Here is a 25858-nt window from a genome sequence, read left to right as displayed (position 1 = left end):
GCAGTCCCAGCTTCTCGGGAGGCTGAGGCAGGAGAATGGCATGAACCCAGGAGGCGGAGCTTGCAGTGAGCCGAGATTGCGCCACTGCACTCCAGCCCGGGAGACAGAGTGAGACTCTGTCTCAAAAAAAAAAAAAAAAAAAAAAAAAAAAAAGAAGACCCTGAGTGTTGAGAGTTTGAGCAGTTTCCCCCAGGGTCGCCCAGCCCATGGAGACAGGAGTCAGACTCGGCCACACGATTGCAGCCAAGTAGGAATCTGAAAAACACGAACGGTGTTTTTCCTTTGCTCTCACACCATAACAGTCAACACAGAAGACTTCTGGGGCCACATGTGAGGGGCTGTTTCCGTATACACCAAGCAATCAGTTCTGCTGTGGACACCAGCTGGGTGCCCTCCAATTCAATTCCGCCTCTGTCTACCTGGAGATAGCATCAGATCCCACGGGGTGAGAGCTTGGTCCCACAAGACTGCCCCAAACTTCTGACACCGATACCATGCCCCAGTTTGTTTTATCTGTGCTGCTGACAGCCCAGCTTCAAGTTGGGGTTCTTACAACCCTGTCACTGGGTTCAATTAATTGCTAGATCAGCTCACAGAACTCAGGAAAATGCTGAATCACATTTACTGGCTTATTATAAAGGATACAGATGAAGAGATGCTTAAGGCGAGGTATGGGGGAAGGGGGACGGAGCTTCCGTAGGTGTGCCGGCCACTAGGAACCTCCACGCGTTCAGCTCTCCGGAAGCTCTCCTGTCCTTTTGGCCCTTCAGTGGAGGTGTCATTGGCTAGGCATGATTGACAACATAGATATGTGTTTGGACAGAAAGGGGCTGACACTCAGACCGAGTTGGGAAACCCAGCAGGGCCTGTCTGTTCAGATTCTTCTTGGCCTCTGCAGCATTCCTTCCTCCTGGGTATAGGGCAGGACTCCTTCTGAAATGAGGGTCTCATGACCCAAATCAGACAACGGAGATCAGAGAATTTCTTCACAGCCAGCTCAAGGAGGGCAGGAGAATGTCAGAGAGAGAGAGAGAGAGACAGATACTCTGTTTTCCAAGGCCTAAGTGCCCCAACATTATAACAATGGCTATGGGAGCCAGGAACTGTGGACAAAACCTATCTATGTATTCTGTCTGTCTCTCTCTCTCTCTATCATTCTATTCTATTTATCTATCTATTCATCCATCCATCCGTCTATCCGTCCATCCATCCCCATCACTCCATCCATCCATCCGTCCATCCATTATCTATCTATCTATCTATCTATATCTATCTATCTATCTATCTATCTATCTATCTATCTGATCTATCTACCTCATAATATCACAGTGCTCTGATGGAGGAGGAACAGGGCACTGTGGGCTCTCTGAGAAAGGCCAGAGAGGACTTCCTGGAGGGGTGACTTTTGGGTTTGCATACCACGGCTAAGTGTGTGGGCTCTCAGGCCGCCTGGATTTGAGTCCTGGCTGTGTGGTCTGGGGAAGGTGTTTAACCTCTCCTTGTCTCAATTTCCGAATCTGTGCAATGAAGGTAGCCACAGTAAATAACCTCTCAGGGTGGCTGTGAAGAGTCTGTGTGATAATGTGTGTGAAGCTCTCAACACAGTGTCCAGAATGTAGAAAGCACATAGGGATGCCAGCCTTGGGAATAGGTAGCCACAGTAAATAACCTCTCAGGGTGGCTGTGAAGAGTCTGTGTGATAATGTGTGTGAAGCTCTCAACACAGTGTCCAGAATGTAGAAAGCACATAGGGATGCCAGCCTTGGGAATGCCAGCCTTGGGAATGCCAGCCTTGGGGATGCCAGCTGTGGGGATCTAGCCATGGGGATACTAGGGGATACTAGCCTCAGGGATACTAGCTATGGGGATGCCAACCTTGGGGATGCTAGTTATAGGGATGCCAGCCTTGGGGATACTAGTCTTGGGAATACTAGCCATGGAGATGCCAGCCTTGGGGATACTAGCTGTGGGGATCCAGCCATGGGGATGCCAGCCTTGGAGATGCTAGCCATGGGGATGCTAGTCTCAGGGATACTAGCCATGCGGATGCCAGCCTTGGGGATGCTAACTGTGGGGATGCCAGCCACGGGGATGCTAGCCATGACTCACATCATCTTCCTCCTGGCTGGAAGAGGGGCTCTCTCTGCAGGTGGAGAGTGGGCTGGGGAGGGAGACTTCCAACTCGCAGCAGGAAACCCAGCTGGTGGGGAGAAAGGAGGGAAGGATGTGTGCACAGAAGGGCTGGTTGAGCGCTGGGCAGCTTGTTCACTGCTGACGCTGGCACATCCTTGCCCACTGTGGGCCCTGGTACCTGTGGGGGACAAACTGAGGGGACCTCCAGGGTATGGGGCCACTGGGAGCTCCACCCACTGCTCCAGGCACTGAGGGCTGCAGTGCTCCCCTCCTGCCTATCCTGTTGAACTAGCTAAAGGTAGGTGCCTGGGGCTGGGTGGATACCTGGATTCTCAGCAGTCATATGTGCAAAAAATGACCCAAATGCCTGCAGGGCCCAAGTCCTATAGGCATTTGGCAGATCACTGGGGCTGGCAGCTGGAAGCTGGGAACTTTCAGTCAGGGGAAGGAGGGAGGCCTCTGCACCTCTGTTCTGCCTCTCCCCCTCACAGGACCCCGCCAGAGACTTGGGGCTGCTGCAGAGCCCAGCCCTCAGGCAGGGCCCTCATACCCCGGGGCTCTGGAGCTGGGGAGGGTGGGAAGAGGTCCCCAGCAGGGTGCCAGGTGTGTGGGGCACACCACACTCCGGATTCCCCAGGAGAATGGGAGCCGATGTTCTCAGCCAGATGTGGCTCTGAGGGCTCAGTGCGGCGAGGGCCAAAGTCCCCTGCCCTGGAGCTTCCAGCCAGTCAGGACAGAGAGAGCACGGGCAAGCCCCTTCCCTTCCCTGGGCCTTCCTTTTCCCCCTCTGGATTGGGGGAACGTTAGAGACTCTGATTTATCTGTGTTCCTGGGACACCAACAGGAATTGCAGGCAGATCTCAATCAGAGTTGGAAGGAAGGAAGATTAGGTCCATAATTCCGCAACCTGGCTAATTGCCCAAATCCCTGGTGTGATTCTTGTTAAACTGCGAGATGTCCAGGCCTCCCCCCGGCAGTGGCTGATTCAGGAGGGAGGTGCCTCGGAATCTGCATCTTTGACACCTGCTCACTGCTGAAATGGTGACGCAGCATGCTCCCTTGTCACTCTGATAGTCCAGGACTTCACTGTGCTAGTTCATCATCCGTCTCAGGAACCCCTCTACCTGTCCCCAGGACACCTGACCTCCAGAGCTGGGTCACCCCTATCTCCAGGAAGACGGATGGCCCGGCCATTCATTCGCGGGGCCAGCGGGAGGGAGCTTAGTTCTCCCCCAGGCAGCTCCTTGCCAGGGCCATTCATCACCCCGTAATCACGGCTGGGAGGGAGCTCTTTCTCAGCTAATTAAAATCTCTCCGGCTGCAATCGAGGCCTGCTTCCTCTAATTTGTGTTCTTTGGAGATGAGGAATGGCTGACAGGGCCAGCCTTGTACACCACGAGGACTCTGCCACCTGCTGAGAGTACTCGAGCCCTGTCACCTGCCCCAGATTCTGTCGAGTCCCAGTGGGATCTGCACTGGGCTCCATCAGCCTGAGCTTGGGCTAAGGGGGAAGGGCAGGCTCTGGGCAGGGGTGGAGCGTTCTCAGTCTCCCTCTAGGGTCCTTCCTGACCAGCCAGGTCCAACAGTGCATCTGGGTCGGAAGCCCCAGGGAACAGAAGCAGAGGTGGGGGCAGAGGCAGGGGTAGGTGACTCGGAGGCACTGGTCTCAGGTGAGTCTGAGTTGCCCAGAGAGTTGGGGATTTCCTAGTGGGAAGGTAGGGAGTTGAGGGTGCCAATGCAAAGTCTGGACAATCTGCTGGCTGGACACTGTTGGGCAGGCTCTCAGCCCCCTCTGGGGTCACAGAACTTTCTGCAAAGCTGATGAAAGCTCTTATCTTCTCCCAGTGATGCAATGAACACAACATCATGTCTGCAGCCATGTGCCCAGCTCCAAGCTGTGGCCAACATGTGAATCCCAAGCCTGGCATGCCCTCTCTCCTCCTTTCCCAGCTTCTCCAAAGCCTTTCTTGAGGCCTAGTTCCAGCCCCACCTCCTCCAGGAAGTCTGCCATGATGATATGTTCCACACTAGCTAGCTCCTCAGCTGACTTCTTCCTCTATGATTGGGGTGTCCTTTGGGGCCATGCAGAAGAGGGCAATAGAGACTGCAGTCACAGGGACCCCAGGGCCCACACCCACGGCCAGCACGGGAAGGACACACAGAGAGTCAGTGTAGGCTTGAATCCTCTTCCCCTCTCTTCCCCACACTGCCTGTGCTCTGTGTCACCAGGCTCCTGCCTGGGTCTTCCTGAAGGGTCCCTGGAGCCCAATTCCTGGCCAGTATGTGCTCTCTTCTGCCTGATCCTCAGCCCCAAACCTGCCAACCTGCCCGATCCTGGCTGGGCTCACCTTAGGCCCCCTGTCTGCAGCCTGAACCCCTACAGCCACGATGAGGGCTGCCTCAGCAGCAGCCAGGACCACGTCCCTCTGGCCGCCCTTCCCCTGTTGGCCATCTCCTCCCCGCAGTACCAGGATGCTGTCGCCACCGTCATCGAGCGAGCCAACCAGGTCTACAGAGAGTTCCTGAAGTCCTCTGATGGGATTGGCTTCAGTGGGCAGGTAGGACAGCCCACCCTCTCCTCCTCTCCCCTGCCCTGTTCCGGCCCTGGCCTGGGAGAGAGGCTGGAATCTACTGAAAGGGCCAAGGCCAGGCTGTTCTCGAATCAGCCTCTGAGCTCAAAGGCGGCTTTTGAGATCTCTGAGTTTGCCCTCATTTTACAGATAGAAAAACAGAGACCAGCAGTCTGAGTTCTGATTCTGAGCCCATGCTGCTCTCTAGCCCAAGTCCGACCCCTGAGAGTAGCCTACTCCCCATCCTTGGGCTGGCCTGGGCCAACGTCAACCCTGACCCTCCACCTCCAGTTTGCACACTGCTTCCCAATTGGGCTCTCTCAACACCTCCCAAGGACGAGTTTCTCATTCTCCTGTGGGGAGATGGCACTGCTCTGGCTGGGTGTGGGGGTGAGAGGTCAGCAGTGGGCAGGCCTGCAGTCCCAGCTGCATCTCTTCCAGGTGTGTCTCATCGGGGACTGTGTGGGGGGCCTCCTGGCCTTCGATGCCATCTGCTACAGTGCGGGGCCCTCGGGGGACAGCCCTGCCAGCAGCAGCCGGAAGGGGAGCATCAGCAGCACCCAGGTACAGCCCGGGAGCAGGACTGCAGGAGGGGTATGCCCATAGGAGCAGGGCCTGCCCCTCAGGGAGAGAGTGCTGGTTCTTCATGTTGGCACCATGACATCCAGGTTACAAAGAAGTGTATCATAATCCAGCTGGGCGAAGGGGCTCATGCCTGTAATCCCAGCACTTTGGGAGGCTGAGGTGGGCAGATCACTTGAGGTCAGGAGTTTGAGACTAGCCTGGCCAACATGGTGAAATCCCAGCTCTACTAAAAATACAAAAATTAGCTGGGCATGGTGGTGCATGCCTGTAATCCCAGCTACTTGGGAGGCTGAGGCACGAGAATCACTTGAACCCAGGAGGTGGAGTTTGCAGTGAGCCAAGATCGCACCACTGTACTCCAGCCTGTGTGACAGAGGGAGACTCTGTTTCAAAAAAGAAAAAAAAAAAAAAAGAAGAAGAAGAAGTGTATCATAATTCTACAAGAGTAGCAGGGGATTATTATGACAGTTGTGGAAACTGAGGCCTGGAGAGCTGGATTTGGCCCTTTCGACAGCCGTCCAGCATCCCAGCGGGAATGTCATTCCCAGTGGATGCGGGAGAGAGCCTGTGCCTAAAATCCTACCATGATTGTAGGTAGGATGGATGGATTCCTGTGTCTTTTGGAAGAAGGGTAGCCCCTCACATCTTAGGATGAAGGGGTTGGTTTGTGCTTGGGGGGAGGAGACAAGACCCCAGAGTCTCCCGTGACAACACTCTTTTTCTCTCCTGTCCCCTGTTCGGTCCCAAAGGACACCCCAGTTGTGGTGGAGGAAGATTGCAGCCTGGCCAGCAGCAAGCGTCTCAGCAAAAGCAACATTGACATCTCCAGTGGGTTGGAGGATGAGGAGCCCAAGAGGCCGTTGCCGAGGAAACAGAGCGACTCCTCCACCTATGACTGCGAGGCCATCACTCAGCACCATGCCTTCCTCTCAAGGTAGCCCCTCCCCGTCCAGAAGCAAGAAGACCTTGGCTCAGAGTCAACTGGGAGGGCTGTGACCAGTCAGATGTCCCAGGCCCTTCCATGGGGGCCCGTAGATAAGCATTGAAATGCCGGGACCAAGGCCACTCGCCATCGGCCCTGTACTGAGGGACCACGGCCACTCGTCAGCGGCCCTGTACTGAGACTCTGGAACCTGGTCCCTGTCCCTGCCCTACTCTGACTTGCAGAGAGACTGGGAACAGTCGTCTTTTTCTGAGCCTCGGCTTTTCTTCTGCAAAAAGATAACGCTGCCCAGCCTACCTCACTGCATGGTTTTAAGAACCTGGCGGAATCATTGCTGTGCCTATGTTTTGTGAGTCACCCCAGGTGTGTGTTGTTATCATTTCTCATAGGGAAAGAGAGGGCCAAGTAGGTCAGGAACTTTCTAGAGGTCACACAGCCAGTGACGGAAGAGCCGGGATCATCATTCTGGTCTCCCTATCCCTAGTTCAGTGCTTGCTAATCCAACACATTTTTGTTTATGGGCCAGGCAGGCTCCTCTACAAAACTGTCTACGCTTTAACTTTCTAAAAGAGACATGTTAATCAACACGGGCTAAACACATTATCTGCACATTAATTCAGCTTACACATTAATTGAACTTGGACCCAAATTGGAAGGAATGTCTCTTTCTTTTTCCTCTGCTCCTCAGCTCTCTTCTCCCTTTCTTTCTCCTTCCTCCTTACCCAAGTGATAAGTATCATGAGGTCATTACAACATTTGGAAAATAATCATCTCACCACCCAGAGGGAGCCAATAGTCTCATTGTTAACATAGAGACTATTTTCTTCTACATGCTTTTAAGATCGTTTTACTTAAAAAAAATCCTTTATATTGTGATCTTTTCCTGATATAATTAAAAATACTTGATAAATATTCTTAATGGCAGTATAATGTCGAATGAATGGATATCAGTTTACTTAATCCCTATAATTAGGCATTTTGGCTGTTTCCAATTCCTTAGCAGTATCAATAGCCCTACAGTGAACATCTTTGTGCATAAACGTTAACGTGTATATTAGGGTGATTATATTTGGATGGATTCCTGGAGGAAGAATTACTAGGTCAAAGGCTCTGCACATTTAAATCTCCGAATGTTTAAAGCCCCGCTGACAGATGATCCTTTAGAAAAGCAGCTACCTTCTAGTGAGGCTTACAGGGTGAAAAATCTCAACAGTCCTGGCTCATCCTTGAAAAATCCTTTAGGAGAGCCCCAAATTTGGAGAGTGATGAGAAGTTGGAGGCTTCCAGGAGCTGGTCTGACACAGCCAGCTTTCCCCTCTGGTGTAGGGACAGATGGTGGTTTCTTTGGCAATTAAGTAGTTGGCATGTGTTTAGGGACCACGCTGTACATGAAATATATGAAATATGTATTGTTAAACATCAGAGTCATCGTCTCACTGTGAGATGCTCACACTGCGAGAGGCAGGAGGGAGTACGGAGACTGAGGATTCAACTTTGCAGACTCGCTCACTCTCAAGGGTGGGGCACTTGTCCACACAATTTCAATAGCTCTTTCTAAAGTTTGTTCTCCTCTGACTCAAGTAGTTTAGTTGCTTTGCATTCAGTTAATCGATTCACTTTAAGCTGTAGCTAATGCTGGCTGGAAGGTCAGGGAGGTGCCCAGGTTTCCTTCTGATTCTCAGCGCCCTACTCTGGGTCTGTGGCTGAATGTAATTTGGATTCTTCCCGGGACAGTGGGCACCTGGGTTGGAAATGGTTGGAATTCTGTGTGTCTCACATTTTTCTCCTTAAGCTCTGCTTCATCTGTGGGCTGGGGCTGGGGGTGGGGAGACCAAGCTGTTTGCATCTGTGTCTGCGGGTTGCCTGGAACAGGAGTTACGATGAAAGCCCTGATCCCAGCAGAACAGAACTGACGTTAGCCAGCTGGGTGTTGGGCAGGCTGGGCTTGTCTGGTACACAGTGCAGGAATCCTCATCGTGGCTATCACAAAGCCAGCATGACGAGGCAGGCCTGCCAGTGTGTAGGATGCTCAGGTGCCCCAGGTTCTCAGCCTGTTTTTGTAAGTAACATTTGATTGGATCCCAGCCATGCATATTTAATCACTGTCCATGGGTGCTTTTATGCTGCAACGGCAGAGTTAACTAGATGCAATGGAGACCACACGGTCCATGACATCTGAAATATTGACTCTCTGGCCCTTTGCAGAAAAAGTTTGTTGATTCCTTTTCTAGCCAAATATCAGCCAGGCCTTGGTGGCCAGTGCTGACTGTAGGTGGTGTGCAGCCGGTGGACTCTCAGCCCTGTCCCAGAGATGGAGGGTTGGGCACTTCACGCTCAGAATTCAGGCTGCATTGCTGTGTGAACACTCCTACATTCTCGGTCCTTCCCTGACCTGCCCTGCCCTGCGTCCTCCTCCCTCCGCAGCATCCACTCCAGCGTGCTAAAGGATGAGTCTGAGACCCCGGCGGCCGGGGGGCCGCAGCTCCCTGAGGTCAGCCTGGGCCGCTTTGACTTCGACGTGTCCGACTTCTTCCTCTTCGGCTCGCCACTGGGCCTGGTCCTGGCCATGCGGAGGACGGTGCTGCCTGGGCTGGACGGTAGGGATGGTGTGGGCTGGGGCCTGAGGTGCCTGTGCGTCACTGGGGCCACCATATCAGGGCCTCAGAATGAGGAGAGTGGAGTCGGGGACAGGGGCAGGGAGGGTCACAGAGTAGGGATAGCTGGAAAGAGAGGAGAGAGGGTGGGGAAGAGGAGGGAGAGAGGAGCAGCTTCCCTCCTGACACAGGGCGAAGGTGAGGCAGCTTCAGATGGATTTCACTCTCCATGTCAAGTGCCCCCGGCTGCTTTGTGGCCCCATTGTCCGGTGGTCACGTCCTATGGGGAAGAGAAGACAGAATATTCAACCTCTTGCCTGCCACCCTCTCCTTCTCCTGTACTGAGGCAGACACAGCTGCCAGGTTGGTCTCACCACCCACCCCTGCATATCCCCAAGCCCACCTCAAGTGCCTTTGCTCACACAATATCTGCAACCTTTTTTTTTTTTTTTTTTTTTGAGATGGAGTCTCACTCTGTCGCCCAGGCTGGAGTGCAGTGGTGTGATCTCAGCTCACTGCAACCTCCGGCTCCTGGGTTAAAGCAATTTTCCTGCCTCAGCCTCCCGAGTAGCTGGAATTACAGGCACCCACCATGACGTCCGGCTAATTTTTGTATTTTTGGTAGAGATGGAGTTTCACCATGTTGGCCAGGCTGGTCTGGAACTCCTGACCTCAAGTGATCCACCCACCTTGGCCTCCCAAATTGCTGGGATTACAGGCGTGAGCCACTGTGCCTGGCTAATACCTGCAACCTCGAATGCCTTTTCCTGCTCCTCTAAAATGTACACACCAGGTGATTGGCACCAGCAGGCGTGAGGGGTGGGGAGGGTATCTGTGACTCTAAGGACAGAAGTACAGACTGTCTGAGGCTGCACGGCACCTTGGGTATCCACAGATCCATGCTTTTGGCCAAAGCTTACTGACAAGCTACAGTATGAAACAGATAAAGTGGGTGGTAGAAATGGAGGCGAGGAGGCAGAACCCCATGGCTGCCCTCAGTGTCGCTGATGAACCCTAGGGCTCCCTGGATGCTGGACGGTCCAGTCCCTGTTCTAGGAGGACAGGGAGGCCCGCCGATGAGGTGGAGGCCTCAGTGGAGACACCTGCTGGTCAGCGAGAGAAGTGTTCCACCAGTTCCAGCAAACCTGGAACTCTCTCTAGCAGCAGGCCTGGGAACTGTTTATAGCCTTGAGGCCTGCGGAAGGGGCAGCTGACCTGCCTGAAGGAACCTGGGTTGGCTTCCTAGGTCAGGTGGTAACTGAGTGAAAACTGGAAGAATCTAAAGGAGTTGCCCCGTGGAAATGGTGGAGGGAGGGCCCACAAGGAGAAGGGATAGTTTGAGCAAAGGCTCAGAGAAAGGAAAGCTGCAAGCCTGGTTGGGGAAGGGCAGTTGTGTACCACGGCTGCAGTGCTGGGTGCCTGTCACTGCGCTCCTGGGTGGGGAGACAAACTGAACGTAATGGCTTTGTTCCCGTAGGGAGCAGGGAGCCCGGGGAGGCTCTTGAGAGGGGAGTAGGCTACTCCAGGCTGCACTCCAGGGAGCCTCCTAGGGCCCAGGGAGCAGGTACTAGAAAGGGGCTTCCCTCTGTCTTCTCACTCACCCCAGGCTTCCAGGTGCGTCCTGCCTGCAGCCAGGTCTACAGCTTCTTCCATTGCGCAGACCCCTCTGCCTCACGGCTTGAGCCACTGCTGGAGCCCAAGTTCCACCTGGTGCCGCCTGTCAGCGTGCCTCGCTACCAGAGGTTCCCACTGGGCGATGGGCAGTCCCTCCTCCTCGGTAGGTTCTTGGGGGTGGGAGAGAGTGTGCTGAGCTGGAGGTGGGGCCCCAGCCCATTCAGCCCCTCCAAGCTCTCAGTGAGTAGGGTGACTCACCTGAGCAGGGGCTGTGACAACAGAAGGTTAGCCGACTCCTCTGTCTTCAGAGTCGCCCACCTGTGCTAAGCACCTGCTCCATCTGAGGCATCTTGGGGCTCAGAGACCCAGGCTGTGTCCCCCAACAGGCTCCCGGAAACACTCCTGTGGCCAGGGCTGGTGTAACACTTGAGCTTTCAGACCTGATGGCGGGTCCAGGGATCCGTGCTCCAATCTATTTATGAGTGCCCGGCCTGGACTCTGGAGGGGTAGGGCAGAGAGTGTGCCATCCTGGTGGGCTTCATGGAAGAGGTGGCCTTTGATTAGGGTCCGGACAGGGGAGGTGCATTTGGACAGGTGAAGAAGAGCTAGAGGATGAGGGTTGAGATCTTCTAGGCAGGGAGAACAGCAGGAGCGAGGGCAGGTGTTTTGGCGAAGAGCCAGTGGCCTCCAGGGTCAAGTGGGGTGATCCGGGCATGGACCGAGTGTGTCGTCGATGGGAGGCCTGTAATGGACAGCCAGTAGCTTGGAAATCGGAGCCTTGGCTCCACGCCCTACTTGAGGAAGTTTAGCCTAAACCTGCTCAGAGGTTTGCGTCAGGGATGGGGGAGCTGTGCATGGGGCCGATTCAGGATTAAAAACCATCCCTTCCTCACCCCTAATTCAATGGAGCCTTTGTTTCCAAATCCCTGCCTGCCTGGAGCTTCAATAGGTCGGCTAGGCTGGAAACCTCCCTCCCCAATGGATCCCTCTTTTGTCAGGGGACTCCCCTCCCTCCCCTGAGGCTATCCTAGCTCTCAGGCTGGAGTCCCCATTCCCTTCCAGAGGCAGCCTCAATCCTTTGACGCGCAGGGGAGGAGTTGGATAAGAGAGGATATGGCTATGAGTCACTCCTGGGACCTCAGCTGGTGCTTTTGGGGCAGTGTCCCAGAGGCTCCCTCTGCAGCTTTATTGGGGGTAGGAGTGATGGCTGGGACTCTAGCTTGTGTCTGCATAACTCACAGCTGCAAAGAAGTAAACGTGGCAAAGTGCAGTGGCAACGGGGTCCCTTCAGGCCCAGGGGGCTGGTGGGGTGGGTACAGTGAGAGGGGCAGGTGCCTGCTGGGCTGGCAAGTGAGCAGAGCCAGGGCTGGCTCCTCCAAGTGCCCAGCCTCCCTCCCAGCATGGGGCTGGCACTGAGTGGGCAGCTCTGCTGGAGACACGTGACTCAGCCTGACCTTGAAATTACCCCTCCAGCTGATGCCCTACACACCCACAGCCCCCTCTTCCTGGAGGGCAGCTCCCGGGACAGCCCGCCACTTCTGGACGCCCCTGCCTCGCCCCCTCAGGCCTCGAGGTTCCAGCGCCCAGGACGGAGGATGAGCGAAGGGAGCTCCCACAGCGAGAGCTCGGAGTCCTCGGACAGCATGGCACCTGCGGGTGCCTCCCGCAGTGAGTGAGGTCCTTTTGGGGCCCTGCCTGGATTCGGGGGAGGGGAACCTTCCTCTGGGTGGTTGCTGGGTCACTGCTAGAGATGCTGAGGGCAGGCCCTGGGGTCGGGAGAAGGTGAAGGAAGTCCTGGGGGCTGCTTCTGCCTTTAGAGAGCTGGGCATCTGCTGGTAGAGACCTGGCATCGGTCCAAATCCTCACTCTGGCCCCAAACTGAGCTCTGACCTTGGAGGAACCTTGACCTCTGACCCTGGACAGAGCCCTGAACTCTGACCCTGCCTCAAATCAGAGCTCTGACCTTGAAGAGAGCAGTGACCCCTGATCCCTGACAGGGTCTGAGCTTTGACCTCAAACAGAACCCTGACCTCTGACCCCGGACAGGGCTCTGACCTCTGACCATTAAGAAGCCCTGAACCTTCCAGACATAGACTCAGCCCCAACTTCAGGCAGAGCCCACTGGGAACTGCCACTGAGCAGCAGCCCTGGGTGAGACTGTGGACGTCTCTGTGGGTCTGGCCCTCCTTCCTGGGCATGGGCTTGGTGCGCACGTCTTAGGGGAGGGCTGGTGGGTTTTGAGAAGGAAGGAGGAAGAGCAGTGCATTCCCCAGGCCTCCTCCAGGCCAGGGTGCTCCAGCCCAAACCTGTGCGCCACGTGGCGCATCCACCACCGGTCTGTGCAGTGGGAGACCCCACTGCCCCTCGGGTGAGGCCTGGGCCGGCCGCGCATCCTCACCTTCCTCTCCCACCTACAGTCACAGCCAAGTGGTGGGGAAGCAAGAGGATCGACTATGCCCTGTACTGCCCTGATGTCCTCACGGCCTTCCCCACCGTGGCCCTGCCCCACCTCTTCCACGCCAGCTACTGGGAGTCCACGGATGTGGTGGCCTTCATCCTGAGACAGGTACCGCTGCCGCAGTCGCAGGCCTGCCCACAGCCACCCCGAGGGGGTACCGCCCTTCTCCAGCTGGAGAGGAGGCTATTCTTGCAGATGCTGTTCAGCTTTTGGCCTTGATCCTAAGAGCATGGGGAAGGCATTGGAGCACCTACGTGAGTGGGGAGTGACATGACCAGAGAATGGGCTTCATAAAGACGTTGGCTCCTGGGTGGCTGACGATATGGTACATTCTAGAAAATTAAATATAAACTACATAGGAGAGTGTCCCAATGTTTCAACTTCGAGACTGGAGTATTCAGTTCCCACTCCCCACTGGGTCTCAATGTCCTCGTCTGCAAAACAGAAGGTAAAGCAGAAAGGCCGGTGCCCGAAGGAGAGCCTGGTGGGGAGGGAGTCTGGGGAGCTGGTAGGGGTCACGATGTTCATGAACAGCCGTGATGGCCAAGTTCAGGGGTATGGTTTTATATTGGGTTCAATGGGAAGCCATTACAGGGCTGTGAGCAAGGAAGAAATAGCAACTGGCTTGTGTTTTTTGAAGGAAACCCTGAGGCTGAGGCTGCTGTTTTCACGGTAGGAGAGGAACCATGAGGCCTCTTGTGAGGCCAGTGCAGGGCCCCAACTTAGAGAGGAGGCTTGGACTAGGACAGCGGGTGGAGGTGCCACAGAGTGGCAAGATTTGCATTACGGTGAGAGCGCTTGCATCTGTCTGCATTGTTGGAGAAAGAGGGGAGCCCAGTACATCCTGTTTCCCACTTGAGTGACTAAGGTGGTTCCGTGTCCTGCACCTGCGGAAGAGCAGGGCTGGGCAGGGGGCAGAGGAAAGTGAGTTTTGTTTGTAGGTTCTTGGGGGTGGGAGAGAGTGTGCTGGGCTGGGGGTGGGTCCCCAGCCCGGTGGCACCCAGGCCAGGGTGCTCCCGCCCAAACCTGTGCCCCACGTGGTACATCCACCACTGGTCTGGGTATGTGAAGTGTGAGCTGCCTCTTAGTTGCTGGGACGGAAGGGGAGTAGAGGAGTCTGGAACTTAGAGAAGACGTGAGGATTCTAGATAAAAATGTGGGTGTCATCAGAGCTTGGACGGCATTTAAAACTGGTGATGAGTGCCAGGACCAAGGGAGCTCCTACAGACAGGGAAGTTCAGAGATGAGTCCTGGAGCTCCCCCAGGGAAAGGAGGAGAAGCCACTGAAGGAGAGAAGAGGACATCCCTGAGGTTGGAGGACCCAGACAGTGTAGGGAGAGGACCCTTGAGATAGGCAGAGTGGGAGTCCCCGGGGCTGTGGCAAGAATGGCTTCCGTAGAGTGATGGAGAAGAACCCTGACTGGAGTGGGTGGAGGAGAGGGACAGGTGAGGAAGGGGTGGCGATGTATGGGCAAAGTCCTCTGAGTGCTGCTGTGAGGGACAGCAGGGATGTGGCGGTCACTGGAGAGGCATGAGGAATCCGAGAGAGCTTTTTTTAAGATGGGCAGTATTACACGTATTTGAATGCTAAGGAGAGTGATCTAGCAGAGGGAGTCTAATCAGCGCTGCAGGATTGGGACGGGAGCATGGCTGGAGCAATGTCCTCAAGAAGCGAGGAGGGGCTGGGATCAGGACTCAAGCCAGCCTTAAGAAACGGCCACCTTGTTGTAACAGAGGGAGGGCAGAGAGTGGGGACAGATAGAGGTGGCTGCCAGGTTTGGGCACAGCGGGGCAGAGACTTCTCTCAGGAAGGGAGCCAACTGGGAGACTGCTCTGGCCCCAGCTATCAGGACAGGAATGCAGGGACACGGGTTCCGGGGTCTACAGCCTCCTGACGGTTCCAGGCTGTGAGGTTGGGGGGTTGCAGGGGCAGGGCCCAGCTGGCCACAAGCTGGTGGGCGCTGACACCCTGGGAGGGAGGCAGAGAAGCCCGAAGACCTGACCGGAGCCCTGCTCGGCTCTTGTCCAGGTGATGCGCTATGAGAGCGTGAACATCAAGGAGAGCGCCCGCCTGGACCCCGCGGCACTGAGTCCCGCCAACCCCCGGGAGAAGTGGCTTCGTAAGCGGACTCAGGTCAAGCTGAGGGTGCGTGCATGCTCAGTTCGCATATGGCTGAGACTGCGTCCTCCGGGAGGTGGGGCTGGCCTGGGGGCTGGGGCATCCACATGGGAGGTAAGCGCTTCAATTTGCCCTCAGAGCTCAGCACCCAAACAGGCTGGGGCTCACACTCAGATGAAGCCCAGGCACTGCAGCTGCAAGGCTGTGTGAGTTGCTTCCCCGTGGTCTGGTTCCACAGGAGCCTTGGGGGCAGGGGTCCAAGACACTAGGGTTGGTGAGGAGATACCAGTTATGGAGCAATTGCTATATGCCAGGCTACGGTAGATGTGGACTTGAATCAGAAAGAGTCCTGGATCTCAGTAACTTACCATTGAGTATGGCCTGGTGTGATATTTGATAGAGGAAGGTACAGATTAAGACAAAGATGGAAAGAAGGATTGTAATGGCAAATCATTCAGGGCTTCTCTGAAGAGGCTCCTCTGTGGGGTATTGAAGGATGAATAGGAGTTTGAGGTACATACATTTATTTATTCACTCAGCAAACGATTATCAGTGCCTGCTGTGTCTCAGTCATTCTGCTAGAGAGTGGAGCATAGGGTTGTACAGACACAACCATTGCTATGGTAGGCACCTCCAGTCTGGTGAAAAGACCAGACATGGACCCCAAGAACAGTCCTAAAAGGTAGAAGGAGATCAATCCTTCATGAACCAACTCTTTTTTGATAAACATATTTATTGAGATAAAATCCACATATCCTATAATTTACCCAGTGGATTTTAGTATATTCACAGATGTATGCAACCATTACCATGGTCAGTTTTAGAGCTTTTTCATAACCTCCAAAAAGAAGCTCTGTACCCTTTAGCTGACACTCCCTCACTTGCCCCAGGCAATCAGTAATCAACTTTCTGTGCCTGCAGATTTGCCTATTCTGGACATTTCATTTTGATGAAATGATGTAATATGTGACCATTTGTGTCTGGCTTCTTTCACTTAGCGCACTGTCTTCAAGGTTCATCCACGTGGTCGCTGTGTCAGAAATTCCTTTCTGAGGCTGAATAATATTCCATTGTATGGAGATGCTACGTTTTGCTTATCCATTCACTACCTGATGGACATTTGGGTTGTTTTCACCTGTTGTTTTTTTCTTTTTTTTTTTTTTTTTTTGAGGCGGAGTCTTGCTTAGTCGCCCAGGCTGGAGTGCAGTGGTGCAATCTCAACTCACTGTAACCTTCCCTCTCTGGTTCAAGTGATTCTTCTGCCTCAGCCTCCCGAGTAGCTGGGATTACAGGTGTTCACCACCATGCCTGGCTAATTTTTTTTTTTTTTTTTTTTGTATTTTTAGTAGAGATGGGGTTTTGCCGTGTTGGCCAGGCTGGTGTTTTCACCTTTTGGCTACTGTGAATAATGCTGCTATGAACATCCGTGTATAAGTTTTTGTGTTTTTCATTTCTCCTGTGTTTTCATTTCTCTCGGGTAGATGCCTAGAAGTGCAATTTCTGTATCAAATGGTAACTCTATGTTTAATCATATAGGGAACTGCCAGACTGTTTTCCATATTGACTGTACCATTTCACATTCCCACTGCAATGTATGAGGATTCTGATTTCTCTGCATCTTCAGCAACCCCTGTTATTATCTGTCTGTTTGATTCTAGTCATCCTCGTGGGTGTGACGGGGTATTTCATTGTGGTTTTGATTGCATTTCTTTAATGACTAGGGATGCCGGATCTTTTCAGGTGCTTACATTCATGAACCAGCTGCTCCCTCTCCCCTGACAGTGTACCTGTAAGGGGGCCTGCGTCCCCTACTTGGCTGAGTGTCTCCAGGACAGGGCCCATGACCAGTTTATCTCAGGGACCCCATGCAGATGAAGTGTCTGCAGATATTTGTTGGATTGAATTAAAATGCGTGAGAATTGAAAGGAGAACATGTCTTCGAGGAGTCTGAGGAGTGTTTCTTGGTGATGATGATGCTGAGTCTAGTCATAGCGAATGGGCTGGAATGTGAGGGAAGAAGGCCAGGGCCAGGGATGGCACCTAGAGCCAGTGTGGGGGGCGGGGCAGCGGTGTGAGCAAAGGCCTGGAGGCTGCTGCAGAGCCTGGCAGAAAGACCCAGAAGGTGTGGATGGGGAGCAGCAGGAGACAGACTGAAGAGGTCGTTCAGGCAAGCCTTGGAAAGCTAAGCTCAGGATCTGGACTCTACCCAGAGGGCACTGGGGAGCCTGGGAGGGTGTTAATAGAGCTGTGCTTTATAAAGACAGAGGATCTGTTGCAGGGACTGCCTTTGAGTAAGGAGCTCCATTAGGAAGCTGTTCGCAGCATCCAGGCGATGTGGCTTTGGGAGAGGTGAAGATGTGGCCAGTGCGGTAAAGGAGTGGTCAACTGGATTGAGAGACTGGGGTCTTGGAGGCCAGGCTGGGAGTGGGGGCTGGTCGGGGCCAACACAGGCTGCAGAATGAACTGAAACCAGTTCATTGATAAATGAAGAAGAATAGGGAGGTTGAGACAGTCACAGATAAAATGATGAAGTGTCCAGGATTGCCCCAGGATAATCCCAGTGGGGCTGGGGCCGAGGCTGGGGAACTGGGCAAGGGAAGAATGAAACCAGGATGGCCATGAGTCCGTTGCTAAGTGGTGGAGCAGGTGCCGGGAACATGAGGCTTTGCTACACTCTTCTCTCTCTCTATGTTTGTGCATTTGAAATTTTATCTTAAAAAAAAAAAAGACAGATTGTAAATATCTGTTGGATGTGAGCTGTGATGTAGAAGAAAGAACCAAAAGTGACCAGGCAGTTTCCAGCCCAGGGATCTGGAAGATAAGCACAGGCTGTGAGGCCAGTTGTCCCCTCAGGGCCGAGCAGAGTCAAAACAGAGAACGGGCCGGGCACGGTGGCTCACACCTATAATCCCAGCACTTTGGGAGTCCGAGGTAGGCAGATCACCTGAGATCGGGAGTTCGAGACCAGCCTGATCAACATGGAGAAACCCCGTCTATACTAAAAATATGAAATTAGCCAGGCATGGAGGCGCATGCCTGTAATCCCAGCTACTCAGGAGGCTGAGGCAGGAGAATTGCTTGAACCCGGGAGGTGGAGGTTGCGGTGAGCCGAGATCGCGCCATTGCACTCCAGCTGGGCAGCAAGAGCAAAACTCCTTCTCAAGAACAAAAAACAAAACAAACAAACAAACAAACAATCAAACAAAAAACACAAAAGCAGAAAACGTACAATGGCAGGAAGCCCTGTGCACCTTGAAGACAGCGTTTGGGGGACTCACGGTCTGTTTTTCTCCCACGATTCCCTGGGAACACATCTCTGGAACTCTAGCAGAAGTTAGTAGAGAGACATGATTCAGCAGGCTGATATGCCTCCAGCCAGTCTGAGGAACACTGCAATGATAAAGCAAGGTTGAGCCTCCCTTGCAAGGGCTGAGCCAGCTTCTTTCTGTCCTTCCAGAATGTCACGGCTAATCACCGGGCTAACGATGTGATTGCTGCTGAAGATGGCCCCCAGGTCCTGGTGGGGCGGTTCATGTACGGGCCCCTCGACATGGTGGCTCTGACTGGAGAGAAGGTACCCGGGGCTGGGCCTCCCCTCCTCAGCCAGTCCACCTGCACCAGGTGCCTCATGGAGCCACATGGCGTGTGGGGTGAGGGTGTCAAGAGGGCCGAGCTGCCTGGGGTGGAAGCACAGGGCCAGGAGCCACCCACCTGCTTGGGCGGGCCGGGAAGGGCGAGCAAGGAGGAAAGGATGGGCTCAGAGTATCCAAGGACAAATGAGGAGCCACGGAATGTCAGGCAGGGACCTCAGCCCAGAGCTCCCCCGCCCAGCCCAGCCCCTCTGCCAAGCCTGTAGCCCCTCAGCCTTCAGGGAGTCCCTGACCCCCTTCGCTGCCGCAGGTGGACATCCTAGTAATGGCAGAGCCGTCCTCAGGCCGCTGGGTACACCTGGACACAGAGATCACCAACAGCAGTGGTCGCATCACATACAATGTGCCGCGGCCCCGGCGCCTGGGGGTCGGCGTCTATCCTGTGAAGATGGTCGTCAGGTAAGACCCAGGGGCCATTCTCGGGGTGGTTTCTCTCATTTCCATGGTCCTTCCAGCTAGGCCTGTCTAGAAGATGGGGTCCTTGGGGTTCTTTGTGGGCCCCCATCTCTGTCTGCATGGACAGAGGTGGATGGGAGAGGCCACCAGCCGTGGCATCAGGAGATGCCACCCAGGTGCTCCCTGACCTTGACCCAGACTGAGCTCTGACTGCAGCTACAGGCTGACCTCTGGCTTCCAGATAACCTCTGACCCTGACCTCACGGCTGACCACAGGCAGATTTCTTTCAGGGGCGACCAGACCTGCGCCATGAGCTACCTCACGGTGTTGCCCCGGGGCATGGAGTGCGTCGTGTTCAGCATTGACGGGTCCTTTGCGGCCAGCGTGTCTATCATGGGAAGCGACCCCAAGGTCCGGCCGGGTGCAGTGGACGTTGTCCGGTGAGTGCCACCTTCCACGAGGGCTATATCTCCCTGGGGGGCAGGAGCCAGCAGCCTTTGGGGAAATATGTTGTTTTTCTGATTTGCTCTAAGAATTCTACTGGTCTCTGGGGCTGCGAGCTGAGAAGCCCTGGCTTTACCTCCAATAGTAATTTATTGAGTGTCCGTGGGAAAATTTCTCCTGCTTTCTAGACCTCAGCTTGTCTGTTTCTTCCTCTCTTCCTCCTCCCTCAATTCCTTCCTTTTTTCCTTCTTCCCTCCCTCCCTCCTTCCCTCCCTCCCTCCCTCCCTCCACTCATGCGCGCATCCACCACTTTCTGAGGCCCACTGTGGCCAGGCTGTGTGCTGGGCACTGATGCAGAGTGAGCTCTTAAGTTGGAGGAAACTCAGAGTCTGGTGGGAAATAAGTCACAGGCATGAGAAACTGTAACCCAGGACTGCAAGTGATCAGAACCTCAAGAGTAGGACAGATGCCAGGCACTGGAAGTTCTTGGGGGCTGGAGTCTGCCCTGCCTCACCCCAGTAACAGTGATGGCTTTGGGGAGAGAAGACGGGCCTGGCTCCCGGGCTCCCGGGAGACTGCTGCCCTCAAGATGCCCAGCAGCTCTGTAGGAACAGGCCTAGACAGGCTGAAGCCCATTTCAGGGGGCCAGCCTCCCCCTTGTAGGGCTAGGTCATTTGTTGCCATTACAACAAATCCCTCCTGCGTCACAGTCCCCCTCCCACTGCAGGGAAAGGGAGGCTGTGGCCCTTCCTCTCTGGGGGTCCATGGTCCTCCCACTGCCTTCCATGGGCTCCAGGAGCCACATGGTGCTCCCCAAACCTTGACAGTCATCAGAAACTCCCCTTTTCATAAACGCATCACTGGGCCCCACATCAGAACTAACCAGAATCCCTAGGGGTGATCTCTGCACCCCTGCGTTTGTGTAGAGCATCCCCAGATCCCTCAGATCATCATCCAGGTTTAGAACTCCCCATCTCTGTTAGCTAGTTCTGGTGGCAGGTGCCATAAAGGTGCCCAACCAGGTCTAGGCTTACCTGACATCTTGCAGCCAGGATTCTTTGTGAAGTCAGCCAACCAGAGCTACCCCACTGAGCTGTGAGAGCACACAGGAAAGAGGCTGATTCTGCTTGGGAAGCAGAGAAGGCTTCCTGGAGGAAGGGGGGTCTTGAAAGATGGAAGATGGAAGTATCAGGAGATGGAGCCATAAGGGCTGTCTAGGGGAGTGCTGTGCAGCAGAAGAGCCAAGGGCTTGTTCAGCGGGCAGCAAAGCAGCTCTGGGTGGGCTGGGGAGATCCCATATGAAAAGGCAAAGCAGAGACATGGCCACAGAGGCAGAGAGAGGCCTTGAGGCTCTACCTCAGGGTGCTGGGGAGCTGGAGATGCTGTTAGACAAAGGAGTGCTGGGGTTAGATTTGCAATGTACAGGAATCACCATGGAAACACTGCGGAGGATAATAATAAAGCCAGCCACACCAAGCATACCACCTTGCTATGCATGTTTGGGATTAACTCCTTACATCTTTAGGACAACCTTGTGGGATAGTTCATGTTATTGTGCCCATTTTACAGAGGGGGAGACTGAAACCCTGGGAGGTTGGGGAGGGTTGAGTAATCTGCCCAGGGTTCCAGGGCTCAGGTTAGATGTGGGTAGGAGTGGGGGTGGAGGGAAAGAGGCCGCCCAGGAGGCTTTTGTAGTGGCCCAGGAGAGAGATGGGCCCTGAGCTAAGGATGAGAAGCAGGGCTTAAGTGAGAGGGCTGGGGGAGGGGGTAAAGAGTCTGGCCTGGTGAAAGCAAAAGGCTTTCTTCCTGGAGGAGGAGGAGGAGGGAGGGAGGCACAGGGAACAGGGAAGAATGAAAGGTGCCTGTCTCTGGCTCTGAAGCGGCTGTGAGCAGAGGGGCAGGGATGAGGAGACGAGTTTGGATATGGGCCTGTGGCATCTGCGGACCTGATCCAGGGGAGATGTCCAGGGCTCAACCCAGAGAGGGGATTCGGGGTCCCCCTTGTTCTCCCTAGCACGCCTCAGACTCGTCCCTCTGACGTCTCAGGAGGGCAGCTGCGGGCAGGGCAGGCTTCTGGGCATCAGGTGGCCTGCACTGGGCAGGGCTGGACCCCTCTAATGCCATCTCGCCAGGCACTGGCAGGACCTGGGCTACATGATCCTTTACATCACGGGACGGCCGGACATGCAGAAGCAGCGGGTGGTGTCGTGGCTGTCGCAGCACAACTTCCCACAGGGCATGATCTTCTTCTCCGACGGGCTGGTGCATGACCCGCTGCGGCAGAAGGCCATCTTCCTGCGCAACCTCATGCAGGAGGTGAGTGGCCAGCCTGGGGCGGGGCCTCCATGGCTTGAGAGCGCAACCCTCCTCTCCACTGCTCCCCGTCTCCTCCTCCCGGGTGGGGCCTCGTGATGTGCAGTCTGCAAATCCCATTCCCGTGGATCTGGCTGGGTCCTCTAGCAGCCCTGTGAGGTAGGTTATTAGTCTCGCCATTGACAGAGGAGAAAGGTGAGGCTCCGGCGACTTGCCCTAGATCTGAGTCAGACTTTCGTCCTTTATCTCCTGACTCTTGTCTCTACATCTGGCCATTCATCCAATAGACATTTAAGTGCCGATTGTGTTCCTTACTCTGTGCTTGTTGGGGCTGCACAGAGACAAACAGAACCAGGGGGCAGAGGAATATGCTTTCTGTGACCCGGATGTGCTTTCCGTGACCAAAGTTGTGGTTCCCACTAGCAGCACCAGGGAACTCGTGAGAAGTGCAAATTATCTGCCCTGCCTCCCCACCCACCCTCTTAGACCTACTCAATCAGAAACTCTGGGGAGGGGCTCAGGAACCTTTTCACAAGCCCTTCAGGGGATTCTGATGCACAGAAAAATTAATCAAGAATCCCTGACCCAGAGCAGAACAGGCATGGACATATAATGACCAAGTCCAGCCCACAGCCTGTTTCGATATGACTGGTCAGCTGAGAATGGTTTTTACACTTTCAAACGGATGGAGAGAATAATCAAAAGAATGATATTTCATGACATGAAAATTACATGAATTTCAGTGTCTCTAAATAAAAAAAGTTTGATTGGAACACAGCCAAGCTCATCTGTCTACATATTGTCTATGACTGCTTTTGCAATACAACAGCAGAATTGAGTAGTGGTGACAGTGCGAAGCCTGATACATTTACAATCTGGCCTTTCAAAGAAAAAGTCTGCAAATTCCTGATCTAGAGGAGGAAGGACATGTCAATTGACAGCTACAGGTGTGTGGTTGAAAAAGGCCCTTTTAGCAAACAGAGGAAAAAGGACTTCACTTTGTCCAGGCAGGGCAGGGAAGGCTGCTAGGAGGTGGTAACTTTTGAGCTGAGTCTTGAAGCATGATTTGTCAGGTAAACAGTGAAACAGCATGTGCAAAGGCATGGAGGCAGGAGAGAGCTTGGGACGTTCCAGGCTTGGGGTAAGTGCAGGCAGGGTTAGACCCAGAGCAAGTGGGAGCTGAGCCCTCAGAGGTCATCAGGGGCCCAAACTTGGCAAATCTTGAAAGCCTTGGAAACCAGGCCAAGATCGTAAATTCTCTGCTGAGGGTAATGGGGAACCATGGAAGAGTTTAAAGCAGGGAAGTGGCCGTGTCTAATTTGGCTTGTAGAAAGATCCCATTGGTGGCTGTGTGGAGAACAGATTGACAGGAGAAACTGGAGGCAGGGAGGCCAGTTAGGGGGCTGTTGCCCAAGCAAAAGACAGGAAGACCATAATCCAGGCGATGATGAGTATAGGATGGAGAGAAAAACATGGACAGGATTAGGAGATGGAATAGTCGGGGCTCAGGGATGGTTGGACGCAGGGAGCGAGGAGTTCTAAGATGCCCGTGCTGGGTGACCAGGAGGGACCCAGGTGCTACACATCTGACCAAGGTCTCCGTGGAGGCAGAGCCTGTCCGTTCTGCTCACCAATATAGCTTCTGGATTGGGGGTGACAATGCCGCGTGGTAGGAACTCAATAAATGTTGGTAGAATGAATAAATGAATGAGTGAGTGAAAGAGAGGGGACATGAAAGGAGGACCAGGCTGGAGGGAGATGAGCTCAGCTGTGGACACGTCAAGGCTGATACAGCCACAGGACCTGATATGGCTTTTAGGGTAGTTCTGGGTTGCAGGTGGAGACTGGGAAACAGACGCACGGGATGGATCAGTGGAGCCACGAGACGGGAGACGAGGTGTTAGAAGAGGCTTTGCTGGGCCCCTGAGAGCAGCACAAGGAGTGGCTGAGGAACCAGGAGGAGAGTGAGGGGGGAGGAGGGCCAGGAGACAGAGACGAGACTACAGGTTTCGAGAGGAGAGGGGTTCAAGGAGATAGCGCCCCTTTTGCCAAGGGTGTGGGATGCTGAGAACTGTCCACTAGACAAAGATTGGCCACCAGATGACCTTGTGAGGAAAAGACAATTCGGAAGGACAAGGGGGCAAAAGTAGTAGGGAGAGGAGCAGAGAAGGTGGGTGTCAGCTGGGAGGGTCATGAGGCAGGTAGGCAGGGTCGCCAGAGCTGGAGGATCCAAGTTATAGGAGTGAGTTCAGGTGAATGAGAAGGTGGAAGGGCCAGACGAAGAGGGGCTGCTCCATCCTCTGAGCCAAAGGCCAGTTGGGAATAAACCAACCATTGAGGTGAGGGGCAGTGGGCTGAGGAAGCCCTTTCCTTGGTCCAGCATCGAAGGAAGTCGCCTGCAGAATGGGGTAGGGCTCAGGGAAGGACGGGAAGAAGATGGAAGGTGAGAGCTGCGTGGCTCTGTGTTTCTTTAGCAGCTCTCGGTGGGCAGCATGTACAAATACACAAGGTGGATGGTGGAAAAAATTTCCAGGGCTGAGATTTGGCCGGGCAGATGTGGGAGGAGGATGAAGGGGTGAGAGAATCTGGGGTGGAGGCAGAGGACACAGGAGGCAGGATGAGGAAGGGGCGAGGCAGCAGGGCTGGTGCAGAAAAGACAAGTGTCAGTGAGGCTGAGAGCAGCCAGGTGGGGGCTGGCGGAGAAGTGGCGGGGAGAGGGCAGAAGCCCTGAGTGGAGCGAACGTGTGGAAGTTCACAGTTAGAGGGGCAGGTTCTGAGTTCGGTCCTGGAAGTGACGGCCACTGATGTGAAAGAAGGTGCGAAGGTGCGAAGCTGCGAGGCCGGGTGGGACGTGGTAGATCCTTCACGTCACGCAGACCGTGGGTCGTCCCAGCGATGGTGGGGCTTGGCAGGAAGGAAAGCTTGTGACCCAGGACCAAAGTCTCCAGTGGCTTGAGAGGAGTGTGAGTGGGAGAAAAAGAGGATGACAGTGACAGGAGGCACACAGTGAGGGGCAGCTGGGTGGTGAGCACCTCACAGGAGGAGGTAGTTTGATTGGGTTTATCCTGGGGAGGGGAGGGAAGGGTGATGGTCTGGAAGTGCTCCTGGAGCAAGGCAGACCTTGTGCAGTTCTCCGAATTGAACTGGGGATTCTGGCGAGTGGGGCGGGGCGGTCATCACACCAGCCAGCGAGAGGCGGTGGGCATATGGCAAGCTGCAGCGTGGAGTGGTGTGGACGGCACAGGATCAGCAGCCAGGCAGAACTGGCCTCCAGTCCTGGCCCTGTGAGCCAGAAACCTGGAACTCCATTTCCTTATGCACAAAGGAACGCTTGGCTTCATTATTACTTAACCTGAGTGTACTGCTGCTGGAGGTGGGGCCGGTAAATGGTGTGGTCGTGACCGTTTACTGGCCAGAGCCCTGGGTTGGGCCTGGGGTGCAGGGAGGGGCAGCCACTCTGGGGGTTCATTCCTGACACAGGGTGGTCCCATGGCTTGGAGTCTACCAGAGTGCACATAAAGGGTCCCCAAGCAGGGGCCCCCTGGGGTTGGCCTGGGAAGGCTTTCCAGGGGGTGGGCTGGCCTCACTCTCCCCCCATGCCTGCCCTGTGTTTCAGTGCTTCATCAAAATCAGTGCGGCCTATGGCTCCACGAAGGACATCTCTGTCTACAGCGTGCTGGGCCTGCCTGCCTCCCAGATCTTCATTGTGGGCCGGCCCACCAAGAAGTACCAAACCCAGTGCCAGGTGGGTGGAGGCGGGGCTGGAGGCGGGGAGTTGTGAGGCAGGTCAGGGAAAGGAATAGAGGGAGTAAGCACTTCATTCATTCATTTGTTCATTCCCCCATTTGCTCATTCATTTATTCAACAAACACTTCGGGGTGCCTGCCTTGGGCCAGGGCCTGTGTTGGGTGCAGGGGGAGAATCCCAAGTGGAGTCAGATGCAATGAACTTCAGTGTAGTGGCGAGATGGACACATTTGCAGTTGGTGACAGTGGAGTGTAGCAAGTGCCATGATGTATGACGGGGAGCACAGGGAAT

At 54.5% G+C, this 25858-nt stretch overlaps 1 protein-coding gene across 1 annotated transcript in view; it reads left to right on the top strand.

The window, feature by feature from the left end:
- Positions 1–25858, top strand: part of PITPNM3 (PITPNM family member 3) — a 105794-nt gene that overhangs the window by 73620 nt on the left and 6316 nt on the right. Inside the window, exons 7-19 of the mRNA XM_024235409.3 lie at positions 4502–4691; positions 5145–5267; positions 6038–6222; positions 8656–8828; positions 10432–10602; positions 11913–12107; positions 12857–13005; positions 14927–15043; positions 18474–18590; positions 18917–19065; positions 19354–19503; positions 21640–21823; positions 25437–25565. Of these exons, the coding sequence (XP_024091177.3) occupies positions 4502–4691; positions 5145–5267; positions 6038–6222; positions 8656–8828; positions 10432–10602; positions 11913–12107; positions 12857–13005; positions 14927–15043; positions 18474–18590; positions 18917–19065; positions 19354–19503; positions 21640–21823; positions 25437–25565 (2032 nt within the window). The remainder of the gene's footprint in view (positions 1–4501; positions 4692–5144; positions 5268–6037; positions 6223–8655; positions 8829–10431; positions 10603–11912; positions 12108–12856; positions 13006–14926; positions 15044–18473; positions 18591–18916; positions 19066–19353; positions 19504–21639; positions 21824–25436; positions 25566–25858) is intronic.

The sequence above is a fragment of the Pongo abelii genome, chromosome 19 (genome assembly GCF_028885655.2).
Source record: "Pongo abelii isolate AG06213 chromosome 19, NHGRI_mPonAbe1-v2.0_pri, whole genome shotgun sequence".
Lineage (NCBI taxonomy): Eukaryota > Metazoa > Chordata > Mammalia > Primates > Hominidae > Pongo > Pongo abelii.
Note: the sequence above shows the minus strand (reverse complement) of the source record. Positions and strands in the feature narration are given on the sequence as shown.